At 42.4% G+C, this 14,881-nt stretch overlaps 1 protein-coding gene across 1 annotated transcript in view; it reads right to left on the bottom strand.

Annotated features, from left to right (window-relative positions):
- The window catches only part of MANBA (mannosidase beta), an 894,686-nt gene that overhangs the window by 38,281 nt on the left and 841,524 nt on the right, over positions 1 to 14,881 (bottom strand). The window contains exon 16 of the mRNA XM_044061058.1: positions 10,975 to 11,232. Within this exon, the coding sequence (XP_043916993.1) occupies positions 10,975 to 11,232 (258 nt within the window). The remainder of the gene's footprint in view (positions 1 to 10,974; positions 11,233 to 14,881) is intronic.

The following is a 14,881-nucleotide window of genomic DNA, read 5'->3' on the forward strand; positions in this document are numbered from 1 at the left end:
AGGATAACAACTTCTTGAGGAAAGAAAGAAAACTAATAGTCAAGAAAGTAGTAGTCCTTTTAACTCTTATAGTACTGAGGACTACTACATACAATGCTACATAATTTCTGTGTTGTAGATATTCTCTTCCCGAGTTTACATTTCAGATACAAATGTGGTCTCAATTACAAGAGAATATTTGTCTACAGCAGAGATGAAGTTACACTGAAGGAGAAAGAGCTTAGGTGCACTGAATGGTTTATGAGACCGTGGCCTGCTATCAATGTTAGGATGCATGAAGGTGTGTATCTTGACTGTAACAAGAGATATGTGCATATCTTGGAAAGGGTACCAAAGTCAAGGGTAAAGGTAAAATGTATTGTTGTATTTTAATTACCACTGATGAATTATTCACATAGAGTGAACTATTTGTACAGTTAACAAAGGTTTGAGATGTACAGTAAAAAGTTATGTACTCACGATAACGTTACATCTGAGTTGCTGCTCTTCATTTGTCTTCAACCTGTGGGACACTGATCCGACTTAGCTGCATTTCTCCAGCATTGGATCTGAGCTCCAAGCTCCTTCCCTACCCATATTGCCCCCTATTCTCCTTCCTCCCTTCAGATCGAGTTTACTGCTCATCCTAGCAACCCAACCTGACACGTTTTATCCCTTGGTACAATAATCCAGATAGCATTATAAAAGGAATGACCATTTATGCCAAAAGACGGGCCATGTCTTTTCCAGCCAGACTACCACAGAGCCCACATAAGGCAGGGGGGAAGGAGGGAGGAACGGTTGAAGACAAATGAAGAGCAATAACTCAGATGGAAGGTTATGGTGAGTACATACCTTCTTTATCTGAAGTTGTTGTCTTCATTTACTCTTCAACCTGTAGGACAGAGTCCCCAGCTAGCAAACACCTGGGTGGCCCTCATGGAAGGATATTCTGTAACAGAGCAGAGAAGGTCCAACTTGTAATGGGAGATACACTTCACCACACAAACTAGTAATTCACAGACCAGGAAACCAAGGTCAAAATCCACACAGGATGTATTTAATGAGCGCCTTTGTCTCTAAAGTAGAAACTGCATCAGAATAAAACAAACACCATACCCAACATTGGTTGGGTATGGTGTTTGTTTTATTCTGATGAAGTTTCTACTTTACTTTAGAGACGAAAGCGCTCAATAAATACAGCCTGTGTGGATTTTGACCTTGGTTTTCTGGTCTGTGAATTACTTGTAATGGGAGATAAAAGTATGTGAAGATGCCCAAGTAGCTGCAGAGCAAATGTCATCCACAGAAACTCTGGACCAAAAGGCAACTGAAGCAGCCATAGACCTAGTAGAATGCACCTTAACTTGACCAGGCAGGGACAATCCTTTAGTTGAATACACCAAAAGAATACATTGAGAAATCCAACGGGCAATGTTGACCTTAGATACAGGTTTTCCACAATAAACGAACAGGTGTAAAAAAACAATAAATGAAAAAATACACCAGTCCAAAAAGATGCAGCTAGGCAAAGAAGGCTTTAATCCCAAGAAAATTAACACCAACAAAATGGTTAACAGCCGTTTTCATCACAAAATAATCATAGACTTCATCAGATAAAACCATACATAAAACCACTGCGTTTAAATATAATTTAAAAACCACAACAAACCAATCAGCACCATATTTTAATAATTCAATTAAGTTACATGATAAAATTTAAAGTAAACATTCCATTTTATTAAAAGCCTACTTGAACCATATATCCCCTTTCAAAATTGTAGATCTACTAAATAATTTTTCTAAAAATATATATATTTCCTAAATAAACACATAATGCATAAAAAAATCACAACTTGGCTGCCCTGAGTTTTAAAAGTGAAGATAAACTGATGTCATTAAGCCCCGGTGGTCTCCCGGAGTCCAGGGCAACCTGTTAAAATAGCTCCCCATACTCCAGTCTAGCCTCCCATGGACCACTCCTTTTGTCCATGGGTACCTGCTCGACCACAAAGAATATAAAACTAGCCCCATTGCAAACTAATGTGTGCTTGTAAAGGGCATTCCACTCATTCATGGTCCTAACATCATAAAGGCGTTCTTACACACATCTTTTCAACTTCCTCTCCGTTTTTCCAAGGTAAAATGCCTGACAAATTTTTACAAATAGCAATGCAGACAACCCCAGAAGTATTACAATTTGAATACATATTGTTATGGATATCCCTCCTTCTACTAGTGAGGAAACTCTTTTCACAATTTGCCATAAAGGCACATTGTGTACATATACCATAACCATATGCACCAATTTTCTTACGATGGTTGGAACCTATATTATATTGATTGTTCTCAAACATATCCTTCAAGTTTTTACCCTTTCTATACACAAAGAGCAAGGGTTCATGTTTGATAACATCCAAATCTGTAAATTCCAAAAACTTCCCTCACTCACTTTGAATCAACTGACTCAAGTGGGGGGCATCACCACCAAATTCCATACAAAAAAATTCTGTTGATGTTAACCGACTCTTCAGGCCTGGTCCTCAAATCACTCGTCACAAGGGGGCCCCTCTCTAATAAGGGAAAATATATCTCACCCCCTTTTCTGTTTAACCTCCTGCCTACATTTTTTCACTATGTGGATGGGATATCCTCTATCCAAAAAGTAACCTTCCAGGGTTTTACATTCTTTTTCAAAGTCCTCATCAAGGGATATCAGGCTATCTCTAACTTATAATGTAAGGAATGGGCACTGGAAAAATGCAAATAGGAGTTGGAAAACATGTCCTTCCGAAACACCTTTGAGCAGAAACCATGATCAACTTTTTGAGTGACTACATCCAAAATTCCATATTGTCATAGAACACCTTATGAGTGAAAGTCAAAAAAGTGGTGGTAGTGTCAAGAAATTCTAGGAACTTCCATAGAGAAGCTGAATTATCCCCTATGTGGAAACTGGGAATAGCTGCCCACTTAACTTGAACCGTAGAGGAACTGGCACCCTGGTGAAAAATGCCTGCCAGAAACTCCATGATAACAGGAATCAGAGCAGTGAAGGGATACAAATCACCATGATGCCCAAATTGAGAAACGATTCCACTTACTCGAACAGACCTTCCTTGTGGAAGATCTATAAGCCGCTACCAAGACCTTCTTAATCAGAGAAGACAGCCCAGGAGTCCTAACTATCATGGGAAATGGAGCAGCCAAGTGGTCAGCCTCAGACTGGCCAGATCTGGATGTGGAATCCCTGAAGGATGAGAAAGGAGATCCAGAACCAACATCCAGGGAGGACACACTATGCGAGACCACAGAGAATGGAAACATACTTGGCAAGGCCAGAAAGGGGCAATGAGGATGATGTTTCACTTTCTGAATGAACTTTGGAATCAGGGGAAGTGGAGGATAAGCATAGAGGAGATCGGAGGGCCAAGCATGAACCACATCGTCTCTGGGGACTCCCCTGGAGGGGGGAATCAGAGCAAAAAACTCACTGCACTTCACATTGGAAGGAGAGGCAAAGAGATTGCAGCAAGGCTGACCCCACTTTAGAAAGATCTGTTTTGCTACTGAAGGATTTAGAGACCACTTGTAAGGCATCAGGCTAGACCTGCTGAGCCTGTCCGCTAGAATGTTGGACCTCCCTGGAATGTGAATTGCAATCAGAAAGCGGCCGGTGGAGATTGCCCACTCCCACAATCTCATGGCTCTATGACAAAGAGGTAAGACATGGTTCCTCCCTGTTTTTTGATGTACCACACTACCAACATGTTGTCTGTCTGGATGGCAATTGTCCCTAGGGAAAGATGTGCTTGAAGAACTTGCAATTGCCAATAGCACTGCCTCCAGGATGTTGACATGCAACTGGGTCTCCAGGAAAGACCACATGCCTAGAACTGTCCTTCCTAAGCAATGCTCCACCCCACCCAAGCAGGGAGGCATCCATGGTCACCGTGGTCAGAGGGGTGGGAAGAATGAACGGCTGACCGTGAAGAAGATCCAGGGACTGAATTTACCAGAGATGAGAATCTGTGCATGCTCATGAGAGATGAGCAGGATGTGACAGTGATAGGTCTAGAAATGACCACTGGACCACCAGAGTCCATTGGAGCACATTCATGTGCAACTGAACTGTGGGAATGAGGGTGATCGTGGCTGCCATGATGCCCAATGCCCTTAAAACAAACTCCGCTGGAGGAGATGGGACCTGAAGAATATGCCAGACATGAAGTTTGAGGAACTGAAGTCTGTTGGGTGTCAGGAAAACTCTGGTCTGAATGGAGTCCAACCGGACTCAAATGAAGTCCAGAACTTGAACTGGTTCTAACAGGGATTTGTTGAGATTGATGCTAATACCCAACTGGTGGGTGGTTTGGATGAGGAAATCCCTGGCTTGGAAGAGTCAATGCCTGGAGGAGGCAGAAAGGAGCCAATCATCCAGGTAGGGGAAGACCTGGAAGCCCTGCAGTGCAGGTGAGCTGCTACCACCACCATCACTTTGGTGAACACCCTGTTCATGTGATGTGAGGCTGTGAGGAGACCAAAGGGTGGCTCTCTGAATTGGTAATGACTGGCCCCCAGCCAGAAGCAGAGAAACCTCTGGAAGCTTATGTCCATTTTGATGCAATAGTATATGTCTTGGAAGTCTACTAAGCACATCCAGTCATTCTCCTGCAGGAAAGGCTGGATAGACTGCAGTGTGACCATCCAGAATTTCATCTTGGCAACTGACAGGTTCAAGGTAGAGAGATCCAGAATTGGCCTCAAGACCCCCGTTTTCTTTGGCACTAAAAAGAACCTGGAATAAATGCCTACCCCAGACTGGTCTGGGGGACGGGCTGGATGACTCGTTTTTCTAGCAGCTTGGAAATTTCCTGTGCTACTGCCGCCCTTTGTGTGGGTGGAACGTCCGGGAGGCTTTTGGCCATAACTGGCCTTTGCAGGAAGGGAATTGAGTATCCTCTGGATATGATTCACAGCACCCAATGATCATCTGTGATAGACTTCCAGGCTGCTGGATGTAGCAATAGTCAACCCCCAACTGCCTCCAGAGACGAGCACCAGTTTGCTGTGTGGGCCTGTCCAAGAATGAGTTCCGAGACCCTTAGTTCCTCGGGCCCCCTCTGCCTTGAGAGTGGCATCTGTCAAATCCCCCTCTGCCTCTGGGGGAAGGAGAGTCCCGAGCATCCTGGGAATAACCTTGAGACTTCTGGAATTACATCTTCTTCACCCCCCCCCCCGATGATTCCTGGAGAAGGATCGTTGGGAGGGAGGTTGAGAAGCGGATTCCGACAGCAGAGCCTTCCTATCCTTCTCACTTTGAACCAATGCATCTCGTACCGTCTTTCCAAAGAGAGTGGAACCATTGTATGGGGCATTTGTAAATGATGCCTTGAAGAGCTCCGAGAAGGTACAAAGTCAGAGCCAGGCATGACGCTTGATGGCAACGCCTGCTCCTGCAGCTCTGGCGGCACCTTCAGTAGCATGATAAAGAAGCTGCATAGAAGTATTGGCAGTGGAAGTGAGGGCATCCATTTGAGAGAAGAAAACCTTCCTATCCTCTGCAGACATGGACCCTGGGGTAGATTCAGTGACCTCCTTCATTAAGTCTCGTTGAAGCTTAATAACATGTGCCATGTAGTTCAGCGCACATACTGAGAATGTTGCTGAAAAGTAGGCCTGTTTCCCGAAATGGTCCAAGGTCCTAGACTCTCAGTCCGGCGGGATGGACTGTGGAGACCTCCTGTGTGAACTACTCCTTGGTGGCCGCCACCACCATGGCATCTACAGTGGGTCCCTTAGACTAGTGTGGTTTGTAATTAGGGGCACTGAGGACCTTATCAGGGCATTTAGGGATAGGCTCCATTGTGTTGGGCTCCTTCCACTCCTAAGATGTAACAAGATCCACTACAGGATCTGTGGGAGGGGACACCCAGGAAGTAGAGGGTCCTGTGCCAAATGCCCCCAGAAACACAGACTCATCAGGGTTGAGTTTTTGGACAGACAACCCCCCCTGTGCTGCCCCCCGTGCTCTGGCAGGATTTCCATAATGTCCCCCAAATGAGACATCCTCTGGGGGTGATTGGGGGAACCCTCCCCTTCCTCCAAGTCAGGGTCCTCAGTGAGAGACTACGGTGGGGAGTCTAAGTGCATTTATAAGAAACCTCCTCATGGGGGTCTCTGGGGAGGACTCAAAAACAAGATACATTCATTTAGTTGTGCGCACACTGCTAGATCATGCAGTACACAGAGTTTTATCCGCAAATTTCGTAATGCTGAACAGTTGGAATGTTGTACAAATCACCGAATTCGACATTTACAACTGCTCTATCACCTAAACAAGCGCTACCATGGGTCAAAAAGGGGGCTATATTTTGAAATTTGCAACAAGTGTGATTGCTTTTTTGAGTTTTTTTCGCACTGCTTTCAGCAATAACCCGATCGACCGTCCACCGGCCAATCAAATGCATGCATACCCTTGAAAACGTCTAGCTGTTCCCATGTGGGAGCTCCCTGGGCTGGAGAGGCAGCAGGCTGTCCCTGAGGTAGAAGGATGGTGGACTCTGGACCAGAAACAGAGGGAGCCAGGACGGATTCCGAGGATGAGATTGCCATGGGTCTCCATGGGATCGAGAGAACCCTCTCCACTATTTCAAAGTCAGAAAGAGAATGAACCCCCTTAGTTGGGGCTATGGTCAGGTCTGTAATCCTCTGGATCAAAGCGGAGCCGGAGCTGAACCTCCAGGTGCCAAAACTTCAATTGGAAGGCTCTGCTCCGCAAAAATCGAAGTCAAAACCATCCTCTCAGGTTCAGCACTGAGGCTACGGCTACGAGTGCCAGATGGATCTGAGCTCGTCAGATCCGACCTGCTCAAGGTTAACAGCTGGCGTTGAGGGACCAGGTACTGTCTGTGCCGACCCCTCAATGCCGAGGGTCCTTGCATCCGAGGACTCTGAAACCAGGGGTCGGAGAGATGCAGTACTCGGGATGAAGGTGGACTGCACACCCCCCGCTCTGGAGGGAGAGGGAGCAGGCAAGACTCCCATCTTTATCTGGGTGTGGATGAATTTCCACATCATCCTGTCCACCTCGGCTTCAGAAAGGCTGTGGTTGGATCTGGAGGAAGATGCCATTGACACCGGCCTAGAGAGGAGGTGAGGTGACGTTGATGCCAGGGACCAGCTCTGAGGCACCTCTGGCTCTGGGAAGAAACACAAGGAGAACAGAGTCGGGGAAACCCAACATTAGGAGCTGAGTGGAGCTTGGTTGGTGGTTCAGCTGACAAAGATCTGTCTGGGAACCGCTTCCTCGGCCTGTCTCTATGCTTGTGCTTATCTCTGTCTCCGGTCCTCTTAGCAGGAGGTTTAGTCCCAAAGGCCAGGGTGAGACAGAAGTAGCAGCCAAAGAAGAAGTAGAAGGGGTGGTCTGGGCCCCTGTAGTAGGTGGAGGAAGAAGGCCCTTCAGAATAAGTTTATTCCTCCTGTCGATCAATGTGCGGGGATTGAACTGCGAGCAGATCGAGCAGGAGGAATCAAGATGGGCAACCCCTAGACAAACAACACACACTGTGGCCATCAGCTCGGGAAAGCTTATGGCCACTCTCCGTGCACTTGCAGAAGCCTGGTTTGGGCGTCTCCGACATCTAAGAGAGAGGCCCAAATAGAAACACACACACACAACTAGAGATAGAACAGCGAGAGCAAGGAAAGCTTTTTTTTTAACCGACACGAAACGCGAAAGGGAAGGTGATAGGAAAAGGATAGAAAGAGAGATTTTTAGATAGAAAGAGAATCTAAATCACTAAATTAAACACACTTACCCAAAACAGCCTGGAACAGTGGACCATGATGCTTGTAATGAGGGTGGCAAATGAGATTTGAAGGCAGGAAGGAGGCATGATGCATTATGGGTATGGGAGGAGCTTGGAGATCTGATCCAATGTTGGAGAAATGTGGCCAGTTGGATCCATTGCAGATCTGTGTCCCACAGGTTGAAGAGCAAATGAAGACAACAACTTCAGATGATGGATTACTTATGGATCATGAGGATATGAAAACTGTGTATAGGGCGTGGGTACAATGCCTTGTTAAAAAACACTCGGCTGGTTGAAGATTTACACATGATGGCTACTTAAGTGCTATAAAATATAGATAATCTGAAATATGAAGTGAGGCTGGTGAAGTGAGGCTGGTGGAGAGAAAGAAGAAACTAGGGATGATACTGAAGGGAAGATTTTCATGTAAAAGAGAAGACAATTACAGGATAGGAGGATATGGTGCAACTGGAAGATGAAGTGGCACTTTCAACTAAAACTGAGAAGAAATTTCTTTCAAGATAGAATGGCGGAAAGGTGGAATAGGCTACCTGAACAGGTAGTAGAAGAAGGGACATCTGATTCCTTAAAGTCAAAATGAGACAAAAAAAAAAAAGGATTACTAACAGGAGAGTGGGCTGACTGCAGGTGTAGTACAGCAGACCATGCATGTTTAATACATTACAGCACTGCATATCTGCTTTTCACAAATATTCTACATGCTCTTTCTCTTCTTAACTACAAGATGCAGTCCTCTCTAAAGCCTCAGTGTATATATAACATGCCCCTTCTCTCTCAGTTTTTTTTTTTGCGTATGCTGTTTGTATGACCATCAATGATGACTGATAAAGTACCTTAACAGCTCAAGGAAGCAAAGGCTGAAAACAGAACATAGGGCCAGTGCTCAGTGCAGACATTCAATGTGGCATGGTGGTGTCAATGTGCAATAATTACCTTTGTGCTGGTCTTGGGATATACAGTCATTACTATACTAAGATTTTTTTAATGACAATCACTGACCTTCTGTAGAAGAAAAACAAACCAAGGTAGTAGCAATGGAACACCAGCCTACAACGGAAGCCAAAATACTTGAAAATGCAGTCTATTCGTAAAAAACACACGTTTCACTGACTTTAGTGCTTTCTTTCCTACTGGAACTTCCTCTGAACTCAAACTACTAAATACATTAAAATGCTTAAATAAAAATTTAAAAAAAATCACATGTTTTTACCCTCCAATAAAAATCATTTATACTCTAAACGCTTTAATTTCAATACAGGGAGTATGGATAAACTATCATTGAGCCCTGGATGTTGAGTTGCATTTAATACAATTTGCTATTTAAGTTCAGCTAAAGTCAAGTGCTCATCCACATCCACTACTCTCCCTTGTATATCTTTAACCAATTTTTCCACAATCATAAACTTAAAAGAATAAGTGGGGTTATCTTTTAGATGTCTATACAAAGCGTTACTCGTTTTACAATTCCTAATATCTAAACAATGCTCATATATACGTTCATGTAGCCTTCTCATAGTTTTCCCTATGTAGAAACTTGAACATAATGAACATTGTCCAATATAAACAACATTGTTGGTCTCACAATTGTACCTCCCTTTGACCAAATACGTAACATTAGCAATTGTGAAATGGTCACTAACCATAATGAATGGACATTGTGTGCAACATCCACATTTCCTTGCTCCATTCAATAATGTGCTTGTACATTTAGAAGCCCCCCCCCTATTTTCTAAAAATTGTTTAAATGATCTTCCTTTCCTATATATAAAGGTGGGCTTAACATCTGTCTTTGCAATTAGCTTACTATACACTTCATTATCAGTTGCGAAAATTAACCAGTTTTTCTCAATGATGTGTTTGATGGCTCCACTGCCCAAATTATAGGTGGAAATGTAACAAACTTTGCCAAAATCATTTTCTCTATTATTCAAGACATAGTTGACACTACCAGAATTCAAAATTGGCACATATACACCATTTTGTCTCTTCCAAAATCCATCTGGATAGCCTCTATTTTTGAACATAGTTAAGATCTTCTCACATTCACACATAAATTTCTCCAGATCTGATACCATACGTGCCATTCTCACCCACCAGCTGGCCTTTAACCACTGCTTTCTTTTGATGCAGTGGATGCCAGCTGGTGAAGTGCAAGTATGTAGGCTTCCTATAAATATTGGATACAGATTGGCTCCTAATTCTGTCCTTAGATAGTGATATATCTAAATAATGGATGTAATTGCTATGAAAATGTGAAGTAAAGGACAGAAATTCTACCATCGAGTCCAAATACTCCAAAAATTTCTCAAGATTATCCATGGAGTTATTCCAAAAAAGGAAGATATCATCCAAAAATTGGGTATATAACCCCTAAGAGTTTCTAAATGGACTTTGGAGGATATATCTCTCCTTCCATTCAGCCATAACTAGATTAGCAAAAAGGGGGGCAACATGCATGTATTTTGGCTTTCATTGGGGTTGGTGTTCCATTGCTATTACCATGGTTTGTTTTTCTTCTACAGTGTGTCGTTTGTGAAGTTAATCACTGACCTTCACAGACATATTACTTAAAAAGCCACACACCTGCTAGGGTATAGTGCAGCCCTCAGAGATGGGTAGAAAATACAGTAACTTAAAGGTGACTTTAAAAAGAAGAACTGACAGCTGATCATGCATAAATCACTTAGAAATGTAGCTAGCTTAGGTCCTTGTACAGATACCCACAACTGACACTCAACTCAAAAATGAGAAGTAAAAATTAAAAGGTTTATAGCATGTCTCTCCACTCCTGCAGCTGAAAAACTGCAAAAAGCAGCTTACTACAGCTACTCATCTTATACACTAAATGTTTCAGTAGTGACCACAAATGCAGTAGCAACATTCATTTATGAAGCCATGATATCCTTGGCTTCATAAACCAATGACAGTACTTCATTACCACACCACTGGCACCTGATGATCGTACCCCCCTACAATCTTGTGCCTGGGGCAGCTTCCCTCTTCATCTCATCTTACGTATGGCCCTGAAATCACTATTAATTTCAAGCTATAAACTCTCTTTTTAAATCAACTACATAAAAACTAGGAATTTAAGAAGTAATGGTTATGCTGCTGTAGCTAATTATCTAGACAGATGATGAATACACATACAAAAACTTACATTTAGTTGGGGTTTCTCTAGTCCAACTGCATCCTTCAGGGAAGATAGGAAGTGATGATTGGTAGGTCCATATTGCTGCCCATAGACTTGCAAATAAAATGTTACGACACAGCTTTGTCTGGTACAACTGCTACATCTCTCCAGCAGACTTGCAACTGTCTCCTTATAAATGGAAATTGCACTCCCAGCCTTAATAGTCAAGTACTCAGTAGCACGTACACAGACTGGCTCTAGACTGTACCACTGGTATACATTTATCTGTTAAACAAAAAGAAAAAAAGAAAATGTTGTTACGGATGTATTGAAAAATGTGAGAAAGGAATCTACTACCAGCTGGAGATAATATTATATAAAATTTGCAAAAATGTGTCCCCATCTCAGTCCTTAATAGTGTGTGTGTGTATATTATATATATATATATATATATATATATATATATATATATATATACACATACACACACACACACACACACGCACACATATATATATATATAGATATAGATATATATACATATATGTGTGTGTGTGTATATGGGTCTAGGACTATTCACTGAAAGTCAAATGACCGTGCACAAACCACTGAAAGCTCAATTCACTGAAACACATTTCACTGGAAGTTATATATGGCCTTTTCCCCACTGTTGTGCGACCGTGGAGTTAGTATATATAGTAAGGGGGTGTGTGGGGGGCACCGCCCCCCACATTGGGAGGTGTGGGGGGTGTAGCCCCACACACAGTTTGGATATATATATTAAGTTTAGAGAAGAGTAATTTATTGGAATTGCAAATATTCATGTATATAGTTCAAAATATTTAAAATATATATATGATGAATGGTGAGACTATTGACCTTTCATTATACTGTAGCAGCAATACACAAGAGCGATGCACAGTGCACTGAAAATGGAAAAAAATATTCTTATCTGATGTACTACTCATAGCCCTACCATGCATTCATCTCAAATTTGTCTGAATAGTGTTTGTATTTAAAGAAGGACTTTTTTTTAAGGTAAGTTGCACAGAGTGAGGGGCAGCTCCACCTTAGTAATACGTGCTAACCTTAACCCTGTCATTAACCCTAATGTGCAGCTTACCTTAAAAAAGCCCTTTTCATACAATTATCACTGCACAAGACAGCTCAAACACTCATCATGAACACACATACTTAGGCAAACACTATATCTACCCCTTACCTAACCCACACATTAACCCCTAAACATTCACATGCATACATATACTTAATACATTCCCCCTTACCTTACCCCTAAAATATACAGTCGCATATAAACTCCCTACCCAGGCACTTACCTTTGTCAACCAACTGGAACTCGCCCAAACTGGATATCACTAATATCTCACACAAGAGCTTTGCCTCATAAGACATTTTGCAGACCATTTTTTGGATTTTATGACCAGATTTTACTAGATTAGAAATAACTGAAGACTGTACTGTGCATGCAAGAGTATCTTTCTGAATGGTAATTTGCAAGTGGTTACAGCTAGACAGCCAGCAGGATGGACAAAGAAATCCAGTAGAATAATGTGAGGTTAGATTTAAAAAGAAACATGAAGGAGGCAGCCACCGATGGGACATAACTGATAATTTCAGTCAATAAGCCTTTGTGGACATTTTTTGATGTTTTCAGTTTTATAAGCCATGACTAATCAATGAAGACTACACTTCACAGAACTGTTAATAACTTCAAACATACATAAAATGTATGATGTTACAATAAATATGTCACCCACTGATGTTGTACATAGAAATAAATAAATAAGATTCTACAAGCTTGTACTAACATTAAGATTCTCAGTCTTAGAAAAACAAGCTTGTAGTCAGTGCAGACATCAGAATAAAAATCTTGAAAATAAATCTCAAAATGCAGATAGTGGTATGACCAGTGTGAAGGATATGAAAATACTCAGTACATTAGAGGCACTTTCTGAGATGAAATATGTCACGGATGTTTTTGATGGGGGAGCAGGATCCCTCTTTAATCCTGCAGGAACTAATATGGGGGCTATTCTCACCGCAACCACACCATAATATATTTTAAGCCTGAATCTTCAGAAACATGAGGAAGAACCAAACTTGGCTTTACTGGAAAACCAATGCTACATGATCATAATGTTAGAATATGTTAGCAGGGGCCAAAGCCTGTTATACAAAGGAGAGAGACGTGCTACCATCCCCAGTAAAATAGTATTTTTAATAACATTTTGTTTAGTGTTTTGGTTCACAAAGCAGCAACATTTCACATTTCTACCTTATATTTCAGTTTGTATATTGTAGTGATCTGTATATGAAAAAGAAAATCGCACATGCTTGTAAGTTTAGTTCCTATGCTAATAATTTCTTAACTAATCAATCTTTTTAGATTACAACTTGTCATTACTCATGCTATAACACTCAAAAAAATCAACCACTTCAAGACTATACATACCAAATTGACACCTTGTCCTTCTAGCACTAGCAGTGGCATGCAGAAACATGACAAGCACAACGGCTGTAAGTCTCCAGCACGTATAGCTCGTACAGTCATGCAACCCAAAGACAATTATCAATTAACAGGTGGAATTTCACACCCAATACTACTACTAATTATAGAACTTACCCACAAAAACAACAGAACTCACGTGGACAGATTTACTTGCAACTACAACTAGGATGGCATACTGCACCTGCCTCCATCTGACATAGTCCTCCCTGTAGTTTTGCTCAGATTCCTCATCAGGAACCTCCTCCTTTACAGGCTTCTCCCCTGCAGCCAGGCCCTACTCCTCATCAGGCACCTCCTCCTTCACAGGCTCTTCCCGTGCAGCCAGCCCTCAACAGCTTCTCATCAGGCACCTTCTCCTTCAGAGGCTCCTCCCCTGCTGCCAGCTCCACAACTGGCTCCTCATCAGGCACCTCCTATTCTGCTTAGTCTGGAACTTACTCCTCCCAAATATGTCTACCCTGCTGTAACTGCTTCCATATAATGATTTTATGTAACACTATACATACTGAAAAATATTTTACTGTATGTGGGTCACACTGCAGGGGATCCCCAGATATATCCAGCCAGAAGAAATTGGCTTTCAGCAGGCCAAACACATATTCAACAATGAGATTAATCTATAACAGGCATAGCTGTAGCCATTCTTTGCCATAATTTGATTTATGATAGGTGTTATTAACAATGGCTCCAGGGCATATGCATTGTGAATAAGTTGTCCCTGAGTAAAACAACTCCATGCAAACTGCTAGTGTTGGTTACATGTATGCCATACATGGGAGTTGTGGGCACTACCTGGGTTGCCTGTAGACACACTGTGTATTAAAACCAGTGCATGACAAACCACCTTACAGTTTATAGAGTGGAACACCATGTGGTTAATGTATCTACTGTTTCCCAGAAGAGACCTTTATAACAATGTGGGTGTAGTTTATGGCCACCAGTACCTCAGAGAAATGGGCTATGTTATAAAATGTCCGCAAAGTGTTGGCTCTTCCCCGCTGTGGTATATGGAAACCACATATGCTCTCCTACACATTGCAAAGTGGCACTGAGGACCTGATGAAGTATCCTTAAGGCAAGTGCCTGGGATACACCTACCATACCCCCCCCCCACCTGTTGCTGACACATTCCTGTAGCTAGTATTCTCAAAACCACACATGCCTTGGTACCCACAGGGATAGATACTCCATGCATGCTACTGGTCTGCAAATAAGGGCAACATATCTTGAGCAGTTCCTACATGTCTCTCTCCACACAGTAGTGGTTCACAATTTCAGTGTTGTGGAGGGCATGATACATTAAAAGTGGGTGGATGACATGGCACTCCCTAGGGTGACAACACACACCGTGACAACAGACAGTGAGTACTGCCCGGATGACATGGTACTGCCTAGGGTGACAAC

This window comes from Protopterus annectens, chromosome 2.part0, assembly GCF_019279795.1.
Source record: "Protopterus annectens isolate FY-2018-M chromosome 2.part0, PAN1.0, whole genome shotgun sequence".
Taxonomy (NCBI): domain Eukaryota; kingdom Metazoa; phylum Chordata; order Ceratodontiformes; family Protopteridae; genus Protopterus; species Protopterus annectens.